At 41.8% G+C, this 21,937-nt stretch overlaps 1 protein-coding gene across 1 annotated transcript in view; it reads left to right on the top strand.

Moving 5' to 3' along the window:
* MAPKBP1 (mitogen-activated protein kinase binding protein 1) overlaps positions 1-21,937 on the top strand; it is a 51,248-nt gene that overhangs the window by 3,145 nt on the left and 26,166 nt on the right. Inside the window, exon 3 of the mRNA XM_045539110.1 lies at positions 21,617-21,708. Within this exon, the coding sequence (XP_045395066.1) occupies positions 21,617-21,708 (92 nt within the window). The remainder of the gene's footprint in view (positions 1-21,616; positions 21,709-21,937) is intronic.

Below are 21,937 nucleotides of genomic sequence, written 5' to 3' on the forward strand. Positions count from 1 at the left end.
TGTTAATGAAAGCACAGGGAGGTGACCTAAGTCAGTTCAGGGGAATTAGGAAAGACTTTACAGAGGAAGAGATACTTGAACTGTTGAGTCCTGAGGCAAGAGAAGAGCTTTCCAGGAAAAAGTGGGGAAAAGAGCCTCCCTGTTGGCTAGGCACGATAGCTCACGCCTGTAATCCTAGCACTCTGGGAGGCCAAGGCAGGCAGACTGGTTGAGGTCAGGGGTTCAAGCCCAGCCTGAGCAAGAGTGAGACCCCCGCCTCTACTTGAAATAGAAAAAATAAGCCAAGCGTGGCAGTGCTCACCTGTAGATGCAGCTACTCAGGAGGCTGAGGCAGGAGGATTGCCTGATCCCAGGTGTTTGAGGTTGGAGTGAGCTATGATGACACCACTACACTCTACCCAAGGTAACAGAGCAAGACTCTGTCTCAAAAAAAAAAAAAAAAAAGCATCCCTGGCATCACCATTAAAACATCTCTGTTTCATACAGGAATTCAGGGGTTCAGACTGCTTTAAATGGCTTTGTTCTAACTTAGCTGAAGTTGAATGATCCTTGAATGGTCTGACAGAGCAAGAGAACTGGTGCATGTCTTTAGCACCCAAGAGTAATAGGTGTCTGTGTGTACTTAGGACCCTAGAGAGGCCTAACTCCCCACACTCCTTAGTAAAGACTGTCTACCTAATATTATTCTAAAAGCTTGCCTTGGGGTAACCCACACAGGACCTAGTGTATTAGTTTCCGTGAGTTGCCCTAATATGTGGTGACTGTGAGTAATCATGTTAATAGTCAGAAAGCTTGTGATTCATGGATGGCTAATTCTAAAATACAATTTGAAGACAAAAAGACATATGCCTCTTTTGGCGGGCAAAGAAGGAAGTGTCAGAAGACCTTTACACAGTTCTTACCTCAGATGGCCTCCTGCTTTGAATTATTCTATTCCTTCTATCTAAAGCAGCGTTCCTCCTCCTTTTCACCAAATTCTACACTTATTTTTAGGTCCAACTCCATATTTACCAGGGCCATGGGGCCTTCTTTAATTAGTCCCACTACTTTGAAACCAATCTCTTACTATTCTTTTGTGTATATCTTCATTTCCTAAGATCAGGGGTCATGTTCTTTTTTTTTTTTTTTCTTTTGGGACAGAGTCTCGCTTTGTTGCCCGGGCTAGAGTGAGTGCCGTGGCCTCAGCCTAGCTCACAGCAACCTCAAACTCCTGGGCTTAAGCGATCCTACTGCCTCAGCCTCCCGAGTAGCTGGGACTACAAGCATGCACCACCATGCCCGGATAATTTTTTCTATATATATTTTAGTTGGCCAGATAATTTCTTTCTATTTTTAGTAGAGACGGGGTCTTGCTCTTGCTCAGGCTGGTCTCAAACTCCTGACCTCGAGCGATCCACCTGCCTCGGCCTCCCAGAGTGCTAGGATTACAGACGTGAGCCACCACGCCTGGCCAAGGGGTCATGTTCTTTATTTTCTTTTCATCACACTGTTTAGGATAGTGTAAGATAGGCAATAAGTACTATTAATAAATGAATAGATGAATGAGAACAATTTAAAAATGTCAAATATAGTGCAGTTAAACTTGGAAGTCCAGATGAATAAGAAATAATCAGGAGGAAGTTGTGACCTCTTTAGAAGAGAAATCAAAACTAGGATTAATAAAATGGTGAAAAAGAGGTAGAGATGGAGCCTATTTAGGTGTGAAGGGCATAGAACGAAGGGGAAGTACACATATGGAGGAAGTAGTGCTCATTAAGGACTTTTTAATTCAGGAGACACCTACTTAAAAATATAGTTAAAATATGATTAAAAGCTGGAGTGAGAGAGCCAGTACAGGTGAAGATTTAAGTTACTGCAGAGAGAGTAGATGAAAGCTGGGATTTTCATTAAGCTTTTTCAAAGGAAGGAGAGTCTGCAGTGAAGTAAACTGGAAAAGAGTGACTTGAAGTTTTATGCCAGATCTGCTGAGTCTTGGTGAAGTGTAACTCGAAGTTTTCCATTGTAAATACCCTTCAAGTTCAGATCCTATAGATTTGTCAGTTCCTGCCTCTCATCTTGGTTGAGGCTGTGTTTTCCTTAAGAAGCAAATATGTGCGCTCTTGGTAGCTAGTCCTCCTCCTCTTTTCCTAAAGTTTCTGAAAGATTTTTATGTGGAGGGAGCTGGGTTGTTTTCTATTTTAACAAAGGACAGAAATGGACCAAAGCCAAGCAGGCAGGATTTAAATTAGGGATACAAAAGGATTGTCTGTGCTGGGGGGTTGTTAGATTTTGAAACAGTTAAGTGAAGGAGGTTTTGAAATCTTGCTTTTCCTTAACAGCCATTAATCCAATCTGGGTTATATGTTATTCCTTCTGAAAACAATGGGCAAAGTGACTTTCTTCTAGTTCTGTTTTTATGATTGCAAATCTAATTCTCTCTCTATCTCATTTCCCACCCCTCCAAGTTTGTTTCCTGTATAATTGTGTGGTGGTGCTTTGAGCCTTTTAATATCTGGCTCTAAGAAGAGTTTCTATAGGTGGGTTTCATGAAGGAGAAAAAAAAACAACTGGCAATAACCTAATTTCAGCCTTTGCTGAGTATTTGAGCCCAGATGTCATGTGGTAATGGGGAAACCCTTGTTTTCAAAGCATTTATGTATGAATCATTAGCTCTTAAGTGGGGGGAGGGGTCAGGAGGGAAGCAAGACATCAGAATACCTGGGCAGTGTTTTAAAAATGCACTTTCCTGGGCCCCATCTTAGGTGTATGGAATCAGAATCTCTGATGGTAGGGTTTGGTAGTTGTATACACATTGAGTTCCACCAGAAGCCCACTGCTGGTTATGAACCCCTGGCCTAGGTGCTAGGACCCTGAAATCTGCTGGTGTTGGCTTCATGCCCAAGTCCTTACTGAGGCTTCTTGGAAGTATTAATATATAAAGCTAGCTCAGTAAGTGTACTCTTCTCTTTGAGTAGTTGTTTATGTTGTTGTTGTTGTTGTTTTTTTAAAAAAATCTCTACTGTGCCTTTTAGACTGCTCTGTAAACTGCTATGTCAAGAATAGATTTAAGAGAACTACTTTGTTGTAGAGTCAGATCTGAGGAGCTGATCATTGATTGCCATGCCAGGGCAAATCAGCAGGAATTTCCCCTGTGGGAAGGTTCAGGAAACTTTATGATGATACTGCTGAGTCCAAGCCAGTCTTTTAGTGTTCAATACACACTTTCTGGGCTCTGCACTTAGAACAGATGACCAAGGGTGGAGGTCCCTGTGGCTTGCAGCTCTGCCCCTCACCTGCCTTTGTGAGTGACCTGGGTCAAGTTCTCGTTGCGTTTTCTATCCCTGATGTGCCCTTGAATTAAGGCTTGTGAAGTGTTTTGAGATCTTCAGAACAGGTGGTATATAATGAAAAATGTCAGTGTTCTCCTGGTTTTTTTCTTTGATCTATATTTCATTCTTCCTTCCGGTGCCTGCAGCTGCCCTCAGCCTTCAAAGTGATTCTCACTGGAGAGAGAGGATTCTTCTCTCTGTGGACCCAACACCTCTTCCTTTACTATCTAAAAATAGCCCAGCCACTTCAAGCTCTGTGTTGTCTTGCAAAGCCTTCTCTCATCTACTTGGCCTCACTCATTTCAGAGTCTAATAGTACTGCTGCTTTCTAAGTTTCTTTTCCCTCTCTCAGTTTGCAATTTAGGGCAAGTTCCCCTGTTGAATCAATTTGAGTCAATGTCTTATTTCCTGCTGGTATTTTGAATGTCTTCCATTTGTCACCTGTGTTTTTTCATTTCTTGACTAATGAAAAAAACATAGGTAGAAGTGAGGGTTCGGCCTGACCCCTGTAACCTCCCCACCAACCCCTGAGTCTAAAGTTGAACTTGATGCTGTTAACACTGCCCCTTTGTTTAGAGAACAGTACAGGTCTTGAAATTTGGAACTATGTTTATTCAAGCTAAGCTTCTCTGAGAACATAGTCTGTCCAACTCATTCTCAGAGTATCTGTTGGTTTTACTTCATGTTCAGATTGCAATATTGTTAAGTAAAGAAAAAAGCTACAGTGTTTTCAGTAGGATTTGTTATGATATACATCACACTCCCAGTGCTACAAACTAAGCCTCTCCTCTGGGCTCCATTGTTTAATGCTGGGAAAGACCAGGTTTTCTGTCAACTTCCTTTTCACAGCAATTCTCAGAAGAGGTGTAGAATAAGACCTGCCCACCTTCATAGGTGTTTATTATCCTATTTGTGGATTTTACCTTAACTTATTTTACTTCTTAAAATTAAGCGGGGGAGGGGCAAGAAATAAAGTGAGCATGACAGCCAGACTGGGCAGTGTAGATCTTTAGGACTGGTACTTTTGAATGTTCAGATTTTCCAAATTTTCCCTTCCTCCCAACAGTTATAGCAGCAGGTCCACAATATTTCTTAGTTGGTCACAGTATTTTCCTCTAGTTTTGAAGGACACTTACAGAAGAATGAGTTCACAGGACGGATATCTCCTTTTAGACTTCTAGGGAGTAAATTCCACCCCCTCTCATTTTATCACAGAGAATGTTTGCAGTGCTTTTTGTTGCTTTCCTAGTGTATAAAACAAATAAAACAATCTTTTTTTTTTTTTTTTTGGACTGGATTTCTACATTTACACACCTTATCTCAACCCCCTAAAACTGAAATGAGGCTAAAGATGTTTTCCCTTCCCTGCCACTTCGTTTATAGTTGAAATTTTAATTTACTTGAAGATCTTGGAACAACCCTTTGTGAAACCATATGGCTTTTTTTTTTTTTTTCCACTTTGTCAAATGTTCTTTTGGAGGAATCCTGAGAGGGAAGTTTTTTTGGTTCTTCACGATTTGAACATTGCTCTTCATTCATGCTGAACTCACCACAATTTCTAACTTCTCATCACAGTTCTCATCAGTCTTTGAGATCTGTCTTCCTTTAGTGGTGCTTCTGGTCATTTCTCCATAAGTTCAGCTGACCCCATTAAAGGTGCTGGCACTTAAAAAAATTATGAAATAAACAGACATAGGAAAGTTTATAAGGTATAATACTGTGAATAATTATAAAATGATCCCCCATGTAACCACCACCCAAGTCAGCAAATAGAACAATGCCAAGGTATTGGCAGTGTCAGAAAGATATGCTGCTAATAGTGTCATCAAGGTGGATGAATATGAAGTTTTGATCTTGTTGTAATCAAGATGATTTTATTTTTAAAAATTAAAATACCTAAGGACTTGATCTTGACAATTTAGTTTTCTAAGTTTATTCTTTTTCTGTTATGGATTTGTGCCATTCAACTTTTCAGGCAATATGTTTACTGGTGGAACCACCTTTGTTGGCAACTGGCAGTGTTTCATGTCCTCATCGTACCCTCGTAATAATAATAGAAATGATAGTATTTGTAGTGATGTGGTAATAATAACATTTGTTGAGCTTTTGCTATGTACTAAGCACTGTGCTAAGCATTTTACATGTATTATCTCTTCCAAGTTTTGCAGAACTCTACCATAAATACTATTATCCCCATTTTGTAGATGAGAAAACTAATGACAGGAGAGGTCAGGTGAGTGCTGGTGGTTACACAGCCAGTAAGTAGGTGGCTGAGCTGGAATCCAAACCTAGGCTTTCTAAACTCCAAAGCCCACACTTAATCCTTATTCTGTACTCCTCCCAGGGAGTCTTCATGCATAAAACATGGCACTGAGCATAAAAGTATGCCTAGTATTGCTATAGCCAAGAGTCACATCTTGCATTTATCTTGGAAAAGGGGAAATTCCTTGAAAATATATATAGTTTTCTCCCAACATTCCCTATAAGAGTCAATTTAATGAATTTCTCAGACTATTAGAGCCATAATTTAGTAATCCTTGCCTGTCTACATCCTTGCTCCACTGCCCACCCAAGTCCAAATTTTCTGGACTATTATCCCTGCTTCTTGCCCTGTGGTACTGTTAGAAACTGTACGACTACATGGTTCCAGATGACCATAAGCCACAAGCAGTTGCTTATCTGATTCTCTCTTGCTGTTGGTTGGGGAGCAAAGTAGCCTTGGTGACTGACAAATGCCTTGGTTGTTTTTGTGTGTAAGTATCATGGGGCTTTAAACTGTTGTGCTCTTGGTTGCTTGGTTGATTTTGTAGCTCACGCTCTTGTCTAGTTGCTAGTGCTACCCCAGATCTCTTCCTCTTTTCCTCTTGAACTCCACCTCTTTTTCTCTGTAGCACACAACTGACCTTGTTTTTGAAGTTGTGGAGAGTAGCTAGGTCAAATGCCTCTTTCTGTTGGGGAAAAAAAAAGCTGGATTTTAAATATTTTAAATGCACCATGCTAGGGCTGGCCTAGAGGATGACAGTTGGTGTTCAGTGAATTTGAACATGAGCAGAAATGAAGTCACTTGTCCACCTGCATTTGACTGTGCAGGCTCTAGGTTGCAAAGTTGTTTGTGCAAGTGTCTTGCCTCACCTGATCTCAAATTTGTATTATTTTGTTTTCTTCTTTCAAATAGGCAACTGTGATAACATTATAGGTGCAAAAGCATGGGGTCCAAAGGCGTGCTTCCCTGCACTGCCTCAGTTTGTCCTGAGCAGAGGGAGTCCCAAGCCAGATGGATTGGATGGAGGGTGGCCCACGGGCAATTTGCAATCATGGATGAGGAGCTCAGAGCATGCTCAGAAACTCTGACCCTTGCCACCTCTCTGCTACTGCTTTGGAGAAAAGAAAGCTGCTTGTTAGACAGGACTAAACTTATAACAGGCAGGCCTGCCTCTGTTACCCTGGCACTCATTGGTTGGCTTCTATTTGTGAAAGCACAGTATTTTTGCACACCATGATTGTTTTCATATGACATAATAACCTGCTGCTCACTTTTCTAAACATGTCCTTTCTGCTTATGATACCCTTCTTTCCCCAGGCTGCTGTGGTCTCTGTTGTAGGGGCCTTATAGCAGGTGTCACAGAGACTTTGCCTCATAACAAACCCAAAACTGGCTAATGAATAGGGCTTCTCAAGAGTTAATATGCAGACCAATGAGGTGGGAGTGGGGAGGGGGAAGAAGTCTTGTTAAAATACAGAATCAGATTCAGGCCCACCCTGAGACTTTGCATTTCATCCCAGCTCTCAAGTGATGCCCCGGCTGCTCTTCCTTAGGCCACACTTTTGAGTAGCCTGGCTGTGTGAGCGGGGTGGGGGTGAAGGGGCAGCTTCCTCACTTCTGAGGGAGCTGGCTTCTCTCTCATTTTAAACATTGGAAATACTAATGCCTTCTTCCCAGGGCTGTTTTGAGGTTTAAATGAGATTTAATGAATGTGAAAGTACATGTAAATTCTAAGTAACTTCATAGCTATAAGGGGTTGCTAATATTATCAGAGTCCATAGATTTCTAGAATACCAAGGAATTTTCTTCTAATTTGCAGGCAAGATTTTATTCCTTCACGTTTCCATTTGTGAGAAGTCATTTTTTGCAGGGTCAGCCTCTTCTGTCCCAACATTTAATCAGCCCCTCTGCATGGCTTTTTATTGTGACCTATCTTCAGTACCTTATTCTTGTCAATATTCTAACTTGTATCAACAATACCTTAACTGCTGACCACAAGGAAGGCTTAGCAAATGTTCTGTTTGATATTGACTACCGTGTAATTTATTTCAGGGCTATGGCTATGATTTTCGGGAAAATTTTAAAAAAAGTCAAACCAGTGGTAGGGGGAGTCCTGATTTTTTTCTGTGTTTGATTAGAAACCACTGGAGTGATGAGCATATTTTTAAACAGCTGTAGCCTCTTTAGATGTAGAAATAATTTTTTTTCTTTTGGGGCTAATTCATTTATATTGAGAAATAATTTGGGAAGTGAATTAGTCCTGCAGCTTCCTTTCAGGCTAAGAATTTACAGGTAGAGTGAAAACATGTTAATTTTATAACTCATTGTTTTTAAGTTTCTAATGTTGTGACCAGTGAAATATTCTATTTCAACAATTTTTGTTTTAAAAAATAAAAATAACATGAAGATGTGGGACTATGGGTATAATCAATCATACCTTTTACACTGTTGGTGAAAGCATATATTGATCCAGCCTTCGTAGAGAACAATTTGGTAATATCCATTAGAAGAAAAATTTTTATATTCATACCTTTTTATCTAACACTTAATAATTCTGGCATCTTATTCTATGCAAATACTCACACTGCACAAAGGTGTATAATAACTGAATTATTTTTGGTGTTATCATAATAGTGAAATTTTTGAAGTAATCCAAGTAACCATCAATAGGGGATTGATATACATCCATAAAATGAAATTTCTTCTACCTGCTAAAAAGAATGAGGTGGCTGGGTACAGCTGGACATGCCTGTAATCCCAGCTACTTGGGAGGCGGACGAGAGACTAATTCTTGAGCACAGAAGTTTGAGACCAGCCAGGGCAACAGAGGGAGACCCAATCTCTAAAAAAAAAAAAATGAGGTCAATCTATATGTACTGATGTGGAAGGATATATAAGACATATTAACTGGGAAAAACAAATTGTGTGATTGTTTTTTTATGTTAATGATTATATTTTTGTTAAAACATATATGTTAGTATATGCATATAGAAAAGTGAGGCTATAAATACCAAACTGTTGTTAATATTGGTTATCTCAGGGAGGGATAGTAGATTATAGTGGACTTTATCTATCTACATCATATATTTCTGTAATGTTTAAATTTTTCACAATGAGCCTGTATTATTTTTGTAAGTAGAAAAAAAAACAATAAAAAGTCTGTCCAATTTAAACGTGTATTTCATATGTAAATCTAAAATGTTTAAAATTTAAAATCTGTATACTTGTTTATTAAAGTAGTTATACACAAATGTTATTGAAAATATATCTGGTATAATAAGCTTTTTTGTTTTCGTCTTTTTTTCCTTGCAAATTCATGATTAGCTTGTTGAATTTGAGATCATTAATTTCAAATATCTTTAAAAGTATTTCCTTGGTTAGCTTTGATAAATAAAATATGTTTTGATACTTTTTGAAGTACATGTGCTTTCTGAAAAGATTTTACACAAGTAAGATAGAGAAGCATAAAGAAGAAAATAAGTCATCCATGATTCTGTCACCCAGAGGTAATAGTTCTGCTTATGAAGGACATTTAAAGGTCTTTTTAAACAACATTGTCACTTTTATTTTGAAAAATTGTCTCTAATCTTTTTGAACCTATTCTTTAATTAAAATGTAAGTTAGATTTTTGAAGAGCCGTACCAGTCATTTCTTTACTAAAGTCAAGAATAAGAATGTTTTGTTTGTGATCATGTCAGGCACATGGGTTATACCACTCAGGCCTTCCTCAGTCTTTCTGGAAAGGCATCAAAATCATGCTTTCTGCTTTGGCATTTAGGGCTGGTAGTGATAGACATTTGGAGAGTTCTCTGGAAGGTAAAAGAACTTACTAAGTAAGATTAACCAAAGAGAATTCATAAATATTTTTAAGTATTTTTAAATGTTTTTGAATGTCTTAAATTTTTTAAATATAAAAAATGGATTCAACACACATATATTAAATACTGTGCCCTGTGCTATAAGCATAGAGTTGTATGAGGCACAATCTCTGCCCTTCAGGAGATTATAGACTAGTAGGAGGGAGAAGAAAAATCCATAAAGAACTTCTGTACAAGGTACTAAATAGTACATGCTTTGTGAATGATGCTGCTATAAGAGTACCAAGGAGGGAGGAATCATTTCTGACAAGGTGATCACGGAAAGAATCAGAGGGTATGAGGGTATGTGGCATTTGAGCTGGTCCTTGAAGGAAGGGTAGGATTTCAGTATGGGTTGGTGGGAGGGATGGGCATTCTGGGTAGAAGAATATGAGCTGAAGCCCTGAGGCTCCTTTCCATTAACAAATGCATGTGACTCACATAGGTGAGTAGTAGAAAGTAGAATTAGAGGAAAGGTAGGGCCCATTGATGCTAGGCTAAGACATTTGTAATTTATTTAGTTGACAGTAAAGAACTATTGAAAGTTTTTGAGCAAAGGAGAGACATGATTAAAGCTATGCTATGGAAAGAGTATTCTGATAGGTTGGGGGAGGGGAGTCTACAGTAAGGAGATTGATTAGAAAGCCATTGCTATATCCAGCCATGTGGTGCTGAAGGCTTAAACTGGGGTGTTGGCATTGGGAATGGAAGGGAAGTGACCATTTTGTAGGGAATGATATGTTGAAGAAACCTTCTTCCCAGGAGAGTCTTATGGCACAAGTTGGTGTGATTGAAGGAGCACTGAGAGCCCTCCCCATTCCCCTTTTTGTTTCAGGACACACATTCACTTTGCACACTTAGTCCAGATAAGGAACTGTTAGTATTCTCCCTGATTAGAAAATTGAAAACTGAGAGATTAAGAAAGCTCAAGCCTGTAGAGTTGATTGCTGAGGAGGAATTAGACACGATGATCAGACTTTTTAGCTCAAACTTTAAGCTTTGTTTGTGATTCTGGTCTTGCTGTAGAGAAGACTGACTTTAGAGGAAAAAAGAAAACCCCTTTCTCCCCCTCAATTCTGGTTGCTTAATTTGAGATATCGCCTATCCTTGCCTTTCTGATAACTATGGAAGAGAAAGGGAGGGTAGAAGAGGCTGCTCTGTACCAGGCACTGTGCTGTTAAAGCTGCTCTCTGGACTTGGGCACGTGCTGATGACTGACTGTACTATAACTGAGCCCTTTAGCTAGAGTGCCTTCATTCCCTCCCCTTCTGGTCTGATGACCTCTTCCTCCATCTGCATATGAAATTGGATACTCCTGGTTCTGACACTGAAATGCCAGTTGCCTTGGAAATGGGTGTCAGCTGTCCATATTGACTGTAGCACAGGCTGGACATTGATAAGCTCTGACCTCTGGCAACAGGAAGACCCTCTCTTCCTCTTTCTTGGCAACCATCTCAGTGAGGAGAGGTCAGAACCCACTTTTAGGCCCATTTCAGCTACTGGTGAGTTTGTGTGGGATTGTCTTTTTTTAACACATAAAAGTTAGCATGAAGGATCCCTATTGTGCCTCTACTTCATCTTCTGCCCTCTGCCTTCTCTCTTGGTTCTCAGACTTGTCCCTGATGCCTGCGCAAAGGCATGGTAACTTCCCTGTGTGCTCTTTCAGAAACGTAATGTTCTGGTAGTATATTACAGAACCTGAACTGACTTCTCGGGGCACCATGGTTTCTGGAACCAGATAGGCCCAGGTCTGAATCCTGGTTCTTCCACTCATTACTTACCTGACTTTTTCATCTATAAAATGGAGATGATACTAGTCCTTCATAAAGTCATCAAGAGTATTAAATGAGATAATCGTATGAAGTGCTTAAAGTAGTTCTTGGCACAGAGTATACCTTAAGTAAATAGTAGCTGTTATAGCTGTAGATCTTCTCTCTGCAAAAGACCATTTGGTACCCCATGGGTATTCTTGTAAGAATACTTGGAACATTTTCTCCTCTTAGTCCTAGGAGAGGCTAAAATTTGGAAATGAAGGGGCAAAATGCTTTAATTTAATATTTTCCAAACTGATTAATCATTAGAAACACCTGAAGAGCTTTTAATAGGCAGATTCTTAAACCCTACTCCATATCTTTTGATTCAGAATCTTGCAGTCAGGAAGGGAATGAAGTGAGGATAGGATAGGGACTGTTAATCTGAAAAAAAAAAAAAAAAAAAAAACCTAAGTCCTCTGAGTATTTCTGTCAACTAGCCAGGTTTGGGAACCTTTGTTCTAGTCCCCTTGTCCTCAGGGGCTGTGTCTAGAGGTGCTCTCAGGTTACCCCCACAAGCAATGGCAGATGCATCTTCCATAGAAACTGAGGCGGTTTTGATCCCAGCACAAAGTTGACTCCACTCCAGCTAATTGTGAACTCTTAAGCAGAGGAGCCTGTTTTGGGTTTTTGTTGTTGTTGTTGTTTTTGTCATATTGGAAATTTTTTATTTCTGGGAGTCTTCGTGGTATAGATAGAACTATAAATCAGCCAAGGAGACCAGGAGCAGAGAGGCAAGGTCTGTTCTGTCTTGGAGTGGCTGTTGTGCCCCTACCTATTTCTGAGCAGATGGCACTTTGGACTCCGAAGGAGCAGGAGCCAGTAAGCCTCACCCTCCCCTCTCCCAGGTCCAGTCACTGGGTCTCTGCCCAGCTGCCCAAGTCTCTGCACAAAGCCTACTGGCCTTGGGCTTCCTCTGTGGCTTTTGCATAAGTGGCAATTCTCAGAATCTGGTGGAGAATCTGCTTTGTGAGATTAGAGTGTAGAGTGTGGGCAAGAGACAAACATAGTTATTCTTAACCTGCAGGAAGGGAGGGAAAGGCAGAGAGTGCTCTGCCTTGGACAGGTCTCTGACATGCTTGTTTATAGAAATAGCAAGCCCATGGTTTAGCTGGAATGACTTACAACTCAGATATTTATAACTTGTATTGAGTGGGATTGAGGAGTGGGGGAAGGGAAAAGGAGGAAGAAAGAAGCTGGTGGCAACAAAACATGGCAACAAAAACAGATCAGTTTCCTCCCAGTTGCTGGGGTTTCCTTACCAATTTGAGGTCAGCCAAATCCTAGGTGACCCTGGCCCTTTGTGACTCTGGCCTCTTCTCTATCTCAAGGGAACAGCCACTCCCATGCCATTGCAGACTCCCTGTGGTTGGCCCTCACACTAAGAAAGGAAAAGCAAATCCTACCAACATATGCTGTGAGTCTAAGCAAGAAGCCCTTCCTGAGCAGGCCATTGTCTTGGCTCCACAGACTTGTTCTGTCATTGGCTAGTGAACCCATCAGATCTATGGATTAAGACAGGGAGAGACCAGAAAAGCTTAGAAGGCTTTGCCCAGAGTTCCTAGGGTCATGTGTTCAGGGGTTCAGGACTACTTGGGACCCTGTGCTGTGCTACCTATGTTGCAGATGGCTGTGGACTCTAGTCCTTTTCTTGCCTCCTTCACTTTTAGCATTCACATCAACTGCCCCTCCCTTCTGGGAACTGTCCCCTTCACTGGCTTCCTGGTTCTCCTCCTATTCTAACTGCCTGGCACCTCATCTTCTCCATACTCTGAAAATAGGTATTCCCCAAGGTTCTATCTTCTCTCTCTCTCTCTCTCTCTCCCTCCCTCCCTCCCTCCCTCCTTCTTCCCTCTGTCTTTTCTTGTTTCATTGGACTTCCAGTGGTGGTTTTCACCTCCATGTGAATAATTCTTATGTATCTATTTCTAGTCCTGACCTCTCTCCCAAGCATTAATTCCATGTTTATGTGGCTAAATCGAGTGTTCTGTGGTTCCTCGTAAATATCCTTGAAATGCCTCAAATTCAGCATATCTAAAACAGACATCATCAGTTCCCATCTCCTCTGTCCAGATCCAGGTCGTCTTTCTTATCACCTTGTTCTCTATCTCCAAAGTTCAAAATTTGAGTCTTCTTTTTTCTTCAGAGTTGTACAATCCCCAGTTTTGCCAATTGTTTGCTTTGTGTCTTAACCGATCATTTCTTTTCTACTCCTATTGTCTTTATGCTGGTCTAGATTGTTATTACTTCTCACCTAAACTATTATAGCAGCCTCCTAATCAGGCTCCCTGCCTATGTATGTCTTACATACATCATCACCAAAATGTAACTTTGATTGTGTCCCCTGTTTGAAATCCGTCCATGGCTTCCCAGAGCCTGAATATTACCCCACTTACTTTGGCATTCCAATGCCCTTCCTGGCCTGGTTGCATTGTACCTCTCCTGACTTAATATTCACCTACACAATCTTTGCTTTTTGCCATTGTTCACCTGCTCTGTTATTTCCTGCCACCAAACTTTTGTTCATGCAGCTTCCTCTACTGAGAATTCTTTCAGTCTGTATTTCCACCTGTCAACATCCTGTTCCACTGTGAGGCCCAGTCCATATACCATCTCACCTTCCGAGAAAGCTTCCTTGTTTTCCTTCCCTGATCCTTCAGAAATCATTTCTTATCCTTCTCTTTGAGCACTTTGTCTTTTGTATGGCCCTCATAACACATTGGATTGCTTTGTAGTAAATCATTCGACTTCCCTAATGGGTTTTGAAGGTAGAGGATAGAGTATATTCTTCACCTTAGGATCCCCCATAGCATCCCAGTGGCTTGCAAAAAAAATTTTTTTTTTTTTTTCTTTTTTGAGACAGAGTCTTGCTCTGTTGCCCAGGCTAGAGTGCTGTGGTGTCAGCCTAGCTCACAGCAACCTCAAACTCCTGGGTTTAAGCAATCCTTCTGCTTCAGCCTCCCGAGTAGCTGGGACTACAGGCATGTGCCACCATGCCTGGCTAATTTTTTTTTCTATATATATTTTTAGCTGCCCAGATCATTTCTTTCTATTTTTAGTAGAGACGGGGGTCTCACTCTTGCTGAGGCTGGTCTCAAACTCCTGACCTGGAGCAATCCTCCCGCCTCGGCCTCCCAGAGTGCTAGGATTACAGGCGTGAGCCACCGCGCCCGGCCACAAAATTTTTTGAGAACCTACGTTAAGGAATACATTTTAAGTTGCAACCCAGTAAACACACATACCCCTGAAACAAAAGTTTCACCATCATTACTTACCCATCACTTGCCATGTGATCTATTTTTTGTTCTATTTATTCAGTATCATCTAAATAGATTTCAAGTCCCATTAATAGGTTGCGATCTGCAGGTTGGAAAATACTGTTATATTTAGTATGAATGAGTAGTCCTGTCTGTTGCCTCTGAGCCACCTGTTTTTTCCATCTACTTTAATGAGAGCCAGAAGAGCACTTAAACATGTGGCTTTATTCTTTCTCTCTTGGGAATAGGCTATTATGAAGTTATACCTTTATCTCATTAAAGTGAGGAACGATTTTGCCTGCCTTCTGTCTCTCTGATGGATATAATACTGCCCTGCCTAGTTCATATTGGGAGTGGTGGGTATTCAAGCGCTCCCTCACAGTATGCCTGTAGTGATACTGTCCTCCGGTAGACTTGCTTCAGGAGAAAGGTGACACCTCTTTCAGGTTGGTATAGGCTTTCTTCTATCTCAACACTTTCCACCTGCCAAAGCAAAAGCTGCGTCACAATGTGGGTATTCTCCCTGTTTCCAGGCTGCATTTTAGATGTAGAGAAGATCACTGTAGAGAACAAAGTGGGTGCTCTCTTCTTAGTTCTGAGTTTTCACTTGTGCATGAAGCAATGTTCCTAGAGCTGTGGGTGTATCAGGGTGCCAGATGGCTGTAGCAGTTGTATCCCAAGTCACTGGCCATAAACAATTGCCTGGACTGGTGTGTCTCTTGGGCTGTATTTCATTGGCATTTGGGCCTTGAGGGCTTAGAGCTGAAGTTCCTGTTACAACTTTGGACCATATCCCAGACTTTGACAGCTGTTTTCTCATAGGACCTCTTCCCTGCCTCAGTTTCCTCAAATTATACTTGAGGCCAGAACTCTCACACAACTAGTGGGCTTGCTTCCCGATGTGGAAAGATGCTGTGGCATTCAGGAGGGGTTAGATCATTAGTTCTCAGAGTGTGGTCTCAGAATGGCTGGGGTCCCCAAAACCCTTTTGGGGGTTCATGACATCCTCCCTTTTCCAATTTCATGTCCAAATGAGGCCAGATTTTTTTCGTATATTTCAACTAGAATAACATCAGAACAGATTGAATGCAGATGCAGATATGAGAATCCAGCTGTCTTCTATTAAGCCAGACATTAAAAAGATTTGCAAAAATGTAATACAGTGCCACTCTTCTCACTAATTTTTTTTTTGCTTTGGAAAATAGAGTTATCATTAATAAAAATGTTAATGCATAATGGGTTTATTATTTAAAGTGAATTAATATTTCACAATGTTACCCATGTAATTCCAAACATAGTAACTATCGACAGATAAAACCTACATAAACAGAAGCTCTTTGGGGTCCTTGATAATTTCTGACAGTATAAAGAGGTCCCAAGACCAAAAAGTTTGAAAATTTCTGGGCTAGGTAATGCTTGGTAAGAAATCACCTCAAAATCTTCATGGCTTAACCAATAGTTTATTTCTTGCTCATTCTGCAGATTTGGTGTGGGTCAGCACAGGGGATCTGTTCGTCACAGTTACTCAGGGACCCAGGCTGAGGGGCCCATGTTGGCATCTGCTGCCATGCTTAGCAGTCAGAAAAAGGGATATGCACAGTGGTTCTTAAAAGTGACATGTCAGAGCATTATATAAATATGCAGCCTTATAAGCACTTAAGTGAAAAACTAAATCAAATAAAAACACAGATTGTTGCGTTCTTTAAATGCTTTTCCCCCACATTGCTGGATCAGTAAGTATTAATGAAATGGCTTGAAAATAGAGAAATAAGGAATGTGAATTATAGAAGGATGTTGCACATAAGGTCCTGTACCTCAAGCAATATCCTTGACCATATCTTTTCTTCCTTTTTAACATTTGCTATACAATTTTTAAGATATGCAATAAAGACATGGAATAATAGAGTGAACAATTGTGTGCCCACCATCAGCTTAAGAAACAAAATGTTACTTGTACTATTAAAGTCCTTTTATGCTTGTCCTCAGCTAGACAAAGCCTTTCTGTCACAACCAGTTTTAGATACTTAGTGGAGAACAACTCTATTGGCCTGAGATACCCCAGTTTTTTCCTGGGCTTTTACTATTCCTGAAGCCTCTAGGCATTCATTTATTTATTGAGTCTGTACCAAATGCCCATTGTGTGCCAGGCACTGTTTCAAGTGCTAGGGTTACATCAGTGAGGAATGGTGACCTAAGTCCTGTCCTCAAGGAGCTCACATTCTGATGGGGCAGACAGGAAGTACATGGGCGGGGACATAATCAATGTTGGGTTACTACCTGCCTCTGTGTGCTATGAAGAAAACTAAGGCTGGGTAAGTTGGATATAGAATGATGGCAGTAAATCTAGTCCAGAAAGCTGTCTATAAGGAGGAGACCTTTGAGCAAAGGGAATATTAGCTGTGTGAATGGCTGAGGGAAGAGCTTTTTAGTCCAAGCAATACTATATGCAAAGGACCTGAGGCTTAGAATCTGCTTAAGGGGCTTAAGGTTGGTAGAGTGGCTGAGGTGGGGTGAATGAGAGGGAAAGAGTGTAGGAAATGAAGTCCGGAGAGGTAGCCAGAGGTCACAAGATTTGGGGCCTTTAAACTTGGGTAAAGCATTTGGATTTGAACTTCAGTGAGATGGGAAGCCATTGGAGAGTTCTGAGCAGAGTAATGACATGATCTCATTTATATTTTAAAAGAATCACTGTGACCTGCCATGTTAAGACTATAGGAGGTAAGGCCTGAAGCAGGGAGAATAAATACTTAAGAGTTATAGTCCAAGTGAGAGAGGATAGTGACTTGAGCTAAGTGTTGCCCTGGTAAATATTTACAGGCTCTGGGAGGCGGGGGGAGGATGCCATGATTTATAAGATTTGTAAGCCTTTGCCGATTTCCATGGTGTAAGTACTCCCACTGTGGTGATTTCAAGGCTACCAGTCTGTTATCACCGAATGTGGGAAAAGCTGTGCACAATCAGCGTTCTTGAGCCTGTGCAAGCCGCCTCCAGCACACCACCTATTGAACTAGGGTTCATTTAGCCTGGGGTGTGTTTGTAGGGGGTGTTTATGTTTGTCTCCATTCTCTAGGGCAAGTGGAAGTGTTACGACCCTTCTGTAAAAAGAGGATAAGGAGAAGGTGATCAGAGGGAGAGAGTCAGTTTATAAAATCCATCATGTTGGAGCCTTGCAAAATAAGCCTGGCTATTGGAGGCCTTACAGGAGCTCTGGACTCTTATATCCTTTGAAAGTGAAACTCAGCCCAAAATCTCCCTGCAAACAGGAAGCTGGTTTGAGTTAAGAACATAAAATAAAAACCAGCTGATGCCCCTGAATGTTTTCCCCTGCTCCTCCCCCTCCACAGAGCCAAAGGAAACTGCTTTTTTCCTCCTTGGATAGTTGCTTAGAAAGCCAAAAAAAGCCAAAAGCCATAAATCCTTTGAAAGTAGGCCAAGTTTTGAGCCAGGCAAACTCCTGCCTCTGTGGGGTTTTCCTAGTCCCGGAAGTATGTTCCACTGCTCAGCGTCCTAAGAGGAAGATGCCTGGGAAACACAAAGGTGCCAGTGATCAGAGCCTGTGACCTAGGCCTGGCAGAAAGAGATGGTCTGTAGCAGGGTTTCCCAAACTAGAGCTTCCAGTCCACTTGTAGGTCATCAGATCCATAAAGTGGACCATAACTGGTATTATTTTTTAATGAAATGAAATATAAGGCCGGCCATGGTGGCTCACACCTGTAATCCCGGTACTTTGGGAGGCTGAGGAGGGAGGATCGCTTGAGGCCAGGAGTTCAGGACCAGCCTAGGCAACATAGTGAGATCCCACCTTAACAAAAAAATCAAAAAATTAGCTAGGTGTGCTGTTGCGCATCTGTAGTCCTAGCTCCTTCAGAGGCTGAGGCAGGAGGATCACTTGAGCCCAGGAGTTTGAGGTTACAGTGAGCTATGATCATGCCTCATGCCACTGCACTCCAGCCGGGGCCCCAGAGCAAGACCCTGTCTTTAAAAAAAAAAAAAAAAGGGAATTGTGAATTGACTGAATGGACCCCCTTTTGGCCAAGGGGACCCCAGAAAAACCTTAAAGTTGAGTTGCAGTCCATGAGAATGGAGTTCACACACACCCAGTTCTGCCCCTTCCTTTTGGGAGATACTCTTTGTAACAATAAGATACTAAATCATTAACAAGCCTAAGGCTATGCAAGGCAAAGCTTAAACCAGACCTGCAGGCCATCGATTTACTTAACAGATCACTTAAGTTTTGCTAAATGTCCAGTGGCTTGTCCCTGATTAACAGACATCTTTAAGTTAAAACATTCCAAGCCTTTAGACAGTTTCATTTCTTTAACCAATTATGAGTCAAAGAATCTTTAAACCCACCTATAACCTATAAGCTCCTACCCTCCCCCCTGCTTTTAGATGTCTCACATTTTCGGGCCAAACCGATGTCTTCCCTACACATTTTGATTTATAATCTTATGTGTAATTCTTGTCTCCATGAATGTATAAAGCCAAATTGTAATCTAGCCACTGAAGGCACATTTTCTCAAGACCTCTTGAGGCCAGGTGCTCCAGGCCAGTTACACAGATTTGGCTCAGAATAAACCTCTTTAAATTATTTTACAGAGTTTGGGTTTAACAGAGTATGATAGAAAATATGGTATGTCACATTTCAGTTTAATGCACATGCACCCACATACATATACGTATATACTGGGTCATGATATAAAATGTTTCTTACTGTGGGTCATGGTAAAAAACAGTTGGATAAATTCTGGTCTTTAGGGTCTTAGTAACCCATGTCTCCTTCCTGCTTTAGATTGCTGTTGAAAAGTCCAAGCTACTTTCAGAATTAATTTTCCGTGGAACTGGATCATCTGCCCACAAAACACCTACCCAAATTCCTGTTAAAAGGATAGGCATGGCCAGGCGTGGTGGCTCACGCCTGTAATCCTAGCACTCTGGGAGGCCGAGGCGGGTGGATTGTGTGAGCTCAGGAGTTCAAGACCAGCCTGAGCAAGAGCGAGACCCCGTCTCTACTAAAAATAGAAAAAACAAAAAAAAGGAAAGGCAGCTGAGAACCAACTGACTTGGTATAATTCTTGGGGACCAACGCTGGAGATTAAGGAAGGGAAAGGATCAATGCAAATTTGAATCCAAAGGATTTGCCTCAAATCAGATTATCTTGGAGAGAATGGGAGTTGAGCAGCCTTTTAGTTCACTGCACTTGATTTTGTGACCTCTTCCATCTATGTGGGTAATGCTGGCCAAGGGCTCCTCTTTCTCTCCTCTGCAGTGGGCAGGCAGTAGGTACAGCAGGAATTTTCCTGAGTGCCCCTTCCTTTGAGATAGTTAAAGGCACAGCACGAGGATGAGAGCACGGTGACTTGAAGTGAGTATCCCCCGGACTTTCCCAGGATGATTTCGTGCTTTCTAGTCAGTGATAGGTGACTGGGTGCCAGGGTGTCGCTAAGCTGAGAAAAAGTATGCAAGGCATAAGTTAGGGTAAACTATCAGAGTGAGACCCTCTCTCTTTAAAAAAAAAAAAAAAAGAAGAATATAACAAGGATATATAGGGTAGGCTAAAGTAAGTTTAATCCTATCTGAGGTTTAGTGCCTCAGATAGGCCCCAGGGCAACTGGCAAGTTTGGTGCTTGCCAGGTGGCTGTGGGTTGGTGTCCTGTGTCTAAACCACCAGTGTATAGAAACATGTTGGAATTCCTTGTCTGCATCCTCAAGAAGCACAGAGACTGTCGGAGATCTTTCTGGGGAGTAGGTTTTAACTATAATGTCCCGTGAGACTTATTTTGGTCTTTGGTTACCACAGGGAATATCCTTTCAACCTAATTCAAACTAAAATGGTCCCCAGAGATAAGAATTTAAACAGGCCTTCAAGGAGCACTTTCAGTTCTCTGGCTGGGACAGTAATGTACAGTAAGAGAGAAGGGGAGATCCTAAAACTATCCTAATTGATTCTGGGCTTCCCCTCTCAAGAAACTGGCCTGGACTAGGAGTAGACGTAGCCCACCCTGCCACAAGTATGACCACCCCTAAAGTGTTTCTGGTTCACATTGTCCTCCTAGGGCCTCTGAAGACTCTCCTCAGGGTCAGAGTGTTCATAGCAGAGTATTGTCTAGCCTGTTTGCATGGCCATTCTGCATTCAGAAGCCCTGCTTTCTGAGGGAGACCAAGGACATCCCTGAGCAGGGCCAGTGCAGGAAGTTCAGACAGAGGTGACTGGACCCCGTGCAACAGGCAGGACGTTCTGTAGCAGAGGGTGAGGTGGAATGACAGGCAAGAGGTTACAGGGAAGTCTCAATCTCACATGGCATCATCTAGCAGAAAGACTAGTGAACTAATTTTGGGTTAGTTTGATATGGGTCCTGGGGGCTGCACACAGTGTGGGGTAACAATACTGATGATGAGAGTGTTGAGTGTCTCCTGTGGCCCTGTGTTCTCGGAATCTCTGAGCACTTTTTATGTTTCCCTTTCATCTCTGTGGGAGTTGTGGCTTAATAATAATAATTAGAGTACTCTGAGCATCTGTGCTTTGCAAAACACAGCATTAAGCCATGTTTCTGCCTCCTCGGCTTGCAGTCTGTATGAACTGGCAGACATTTGGGAGGTGGAGCCCTTTGATGGAAGGGAAGAATGTGATAGAATGCAAAGGTCAGGGATATTATGAGTCACCTAATTGATACCTAACATTCTTTTAGCTCTTGGTAGGTCAGAGTGGCCTTTCCTTAAGGCCTGCCAAAGCATGAAGATCAGTGATCTCCCCTGAGTCTCAGAGACCCAAGATCCCAGTGTGAGGACCCGAGGCCCTAGCTTGTAAATGGTGCTTTCCTAGATTGGGGAAATGGTTGTTCCTCTGTGGCCATTAGCTGTGATTTAACCAGTTGCTTTTCTTTCCCATGGTACCAGCAGACTGAGCCCTGCTAAAGGTAGGTGATACACCCTGTCTTTTTTCCATGTGACCAAGAGGCCTGTACCAGAACAGAACCTGGAAAAGTCAAAGCGCCATTCTCCTGAAGACAGGGCCATCTGGAAAGTAGTCAGTGCTACAGGATGGCCCCAGGTGCCTTCAGCACCTGCTTCCTAACCTACTCTGTCTATAACATGTACCTTCTCTGTCTTTCTCTAACAGGTGACCTTGGAGAAGGTGCTGGGAATAACAGTTTCTGGAGGCAGAGGACTTGCCTGTGACCCCCGATCAGGTTTAGTTGCCTACCCAGCTGGGTAAGTGCTTTGGAAGAGATCTTGTTGCCTGGGAATTTATAACCATGCTAGACCAGTTTGGGTAGGCAGGGGTTTTCTAGTATCTTCTGGAAGATTTATCCAGGTTTGTTTTGGTACCATTTTTGTAAAGTAGATACAAGGCCAGGAAAGGGCCCTTTGTTGGGTATTGTCCTTGTTGCCATCCTATCCTGCCTTTTGGCCATCCACCCCTGCCTCACACACGTGCAGA

The sequence above is a fragment of the Lemur catta genome, chromosome 1 (assembly GCF_020740605.2).
Source record: "Lemur catta isolate mLemCat1 chromosome 1, mLemCat1.pri, whole genome shotgun sequence".
Classification (NCBI taxonomy): domain Eukaryota; kingdom Metazoa; phylum Chordata; class Mammalia; order Primates; family Lemuridae; genus Lemur; species Lemur catta.